Source organism: Triticum dicoccoides, chromosome 7B (assembly GCF_002162155.2).
Source record: "Triticum dicoccoides isolate Atlit2015 ecotype Zavitan chromosome 7B, WEW_v2.0, whole genome shotgun sequence".
Lineage (NCBI taxonomy): Eukaryota > Viridiplantae > Streptophyta > Magnoliopsida > Poales > Poaceae > Triticum > Triticum dicoccoides.
In genome coordinates, this window is record NC_041393.1 from 371,226,420 (window position 1) to 371,227,883 (window position 1,464).

At 37.6% G+C, this 1,464-nt stretch overlaps 1 protein-coding gene across 1 annotated transcript in view; it reads right to left on the minus strand.

The window, feature by feature from the left end:
* Positions 1-222: 222 nt before the first annotated feature.
* Positions 223-1,464, minus strand: part of LOC119337121 — a 3,597-nt gene continuing 2,355 nt past the window's right edge. Inside the window, exon 2 of the mRNA XM_037609232.1 lies at positions 223-559. Coding sequence (XP_037465129.1) covers positions 542-559 — 18 coding nt within the window. The 3' untranslated portion in view covers positions 223-541. The remainder of the gene's footprint in view (positions 560-1,464) is intronic.

Below are 1,464 nucleotides of genomic sequence, written 5' to 3' on the forward strand. Positions count from 1 at the left end.
TGATTTTTTGCAGTATTAAATACTGAGAAAAAACCCTAGATGGGCCGGCCCAGCTAACGCGCCTGCAAGCGCCGGTTTACAGAAACAGTAGTAACCGGCACCTGCAGCCCCAAATAGGGTTTGCCAGTTGCTGACACTATTATGCATCCCAAGAATCATGTTTAATTAGCCAAATATTATCTGAAACAGGTTTTCTCATTTCAGCAGTGGACAGACAAAAAAAATCAGAGAAACACGTCTCCCTTTATTAGTAAATTAAGTACAGTCCGTATATAGATATAGATATAGAATGATGAAACAATTGACATCACAAAGATTCAGTGAATGATTGGGCATCTTCCCGAATAATACAAAACACAGATGAAAATAAGTCACAAAGAAATAAAGCAAGTTTGCAGAACTAGCAAATAATACTGAAACTGTAGCACGCAAGGCAGATTGAACTGAAAATTGAATAATAACTAGAGCAATCCAAGCAGCCCGTGCTCCTTATCCTGATCGACGTCATCTTCTCAACGTTGCAGCTCAATCCTACACCTCCTTACACATGGATCGGACCCTGAAAGCAGTCGCCAAATGCAAACAAAGTTTATTTCCACACACCCAGAGAAAAAATCGCCATAGATTAGAACTATTGATCTTCTCATCAATCAGTAAAAAACAAACATCGATCTTAGCTAGTTCCAACACTGATATGAAAAAAGTAGACAGAAAGTGTCAAAAAAAAGATTCTCACTACCAAAAATTCCGAGTGCTCACTCCACTTTAATTTAATTCAATCACATGTTCACTAATTTCCAAAAAAAGTAGTTTGTTTCTAGTCTACTATATACCAATAGATCGCCGGTATTGCGTTTGTAATGAAATCACTTGATTACAATAGGCAAAACTTTTTAGCTTCTTTGACTTGGCCTAGTTTAGTTCTGAACATGCATGTCTTGAATCAAATATCACTCTTGCAGGTATTTCGCAGGTCACTAATGGAGCATCCGCACATGCCTAGGTTCCGTGATACTGGTCTCCCAGATTGACAAGGCGTAGATTCATTCAGCATGGGAAAGGAGCTAATTAACGGTTTCGAAAACAAGCAACAGCTGGTATGCAATAACAAGCGTTGCACACAAATAAATATTTGATGGTAAGAAATGACCGTGCAGAAAAAGCAGACACAGACAAAAACCAGTTTGCAAACTGATCCATACTTTAGTATTTCCTAAATTCATGAATAAATGGTATGCAGTGGTGCAGCTATTACGGTATTACCTATAGGCCTTCAGGTTTCCTGTGAGTCAGTAAATGCACAATGTAGCAGCATCAATAGTATAAAAAATAGTATACCTGAACCTTCCTGAGCGAACCTACCTAAACCTTTATATTGATCTAGCAATGAAGCTATATTTAAGAAGAATTCAATTCTACATGCAAACAACATATTGTAGTTATCATATTGAAGTTGCATCTAGT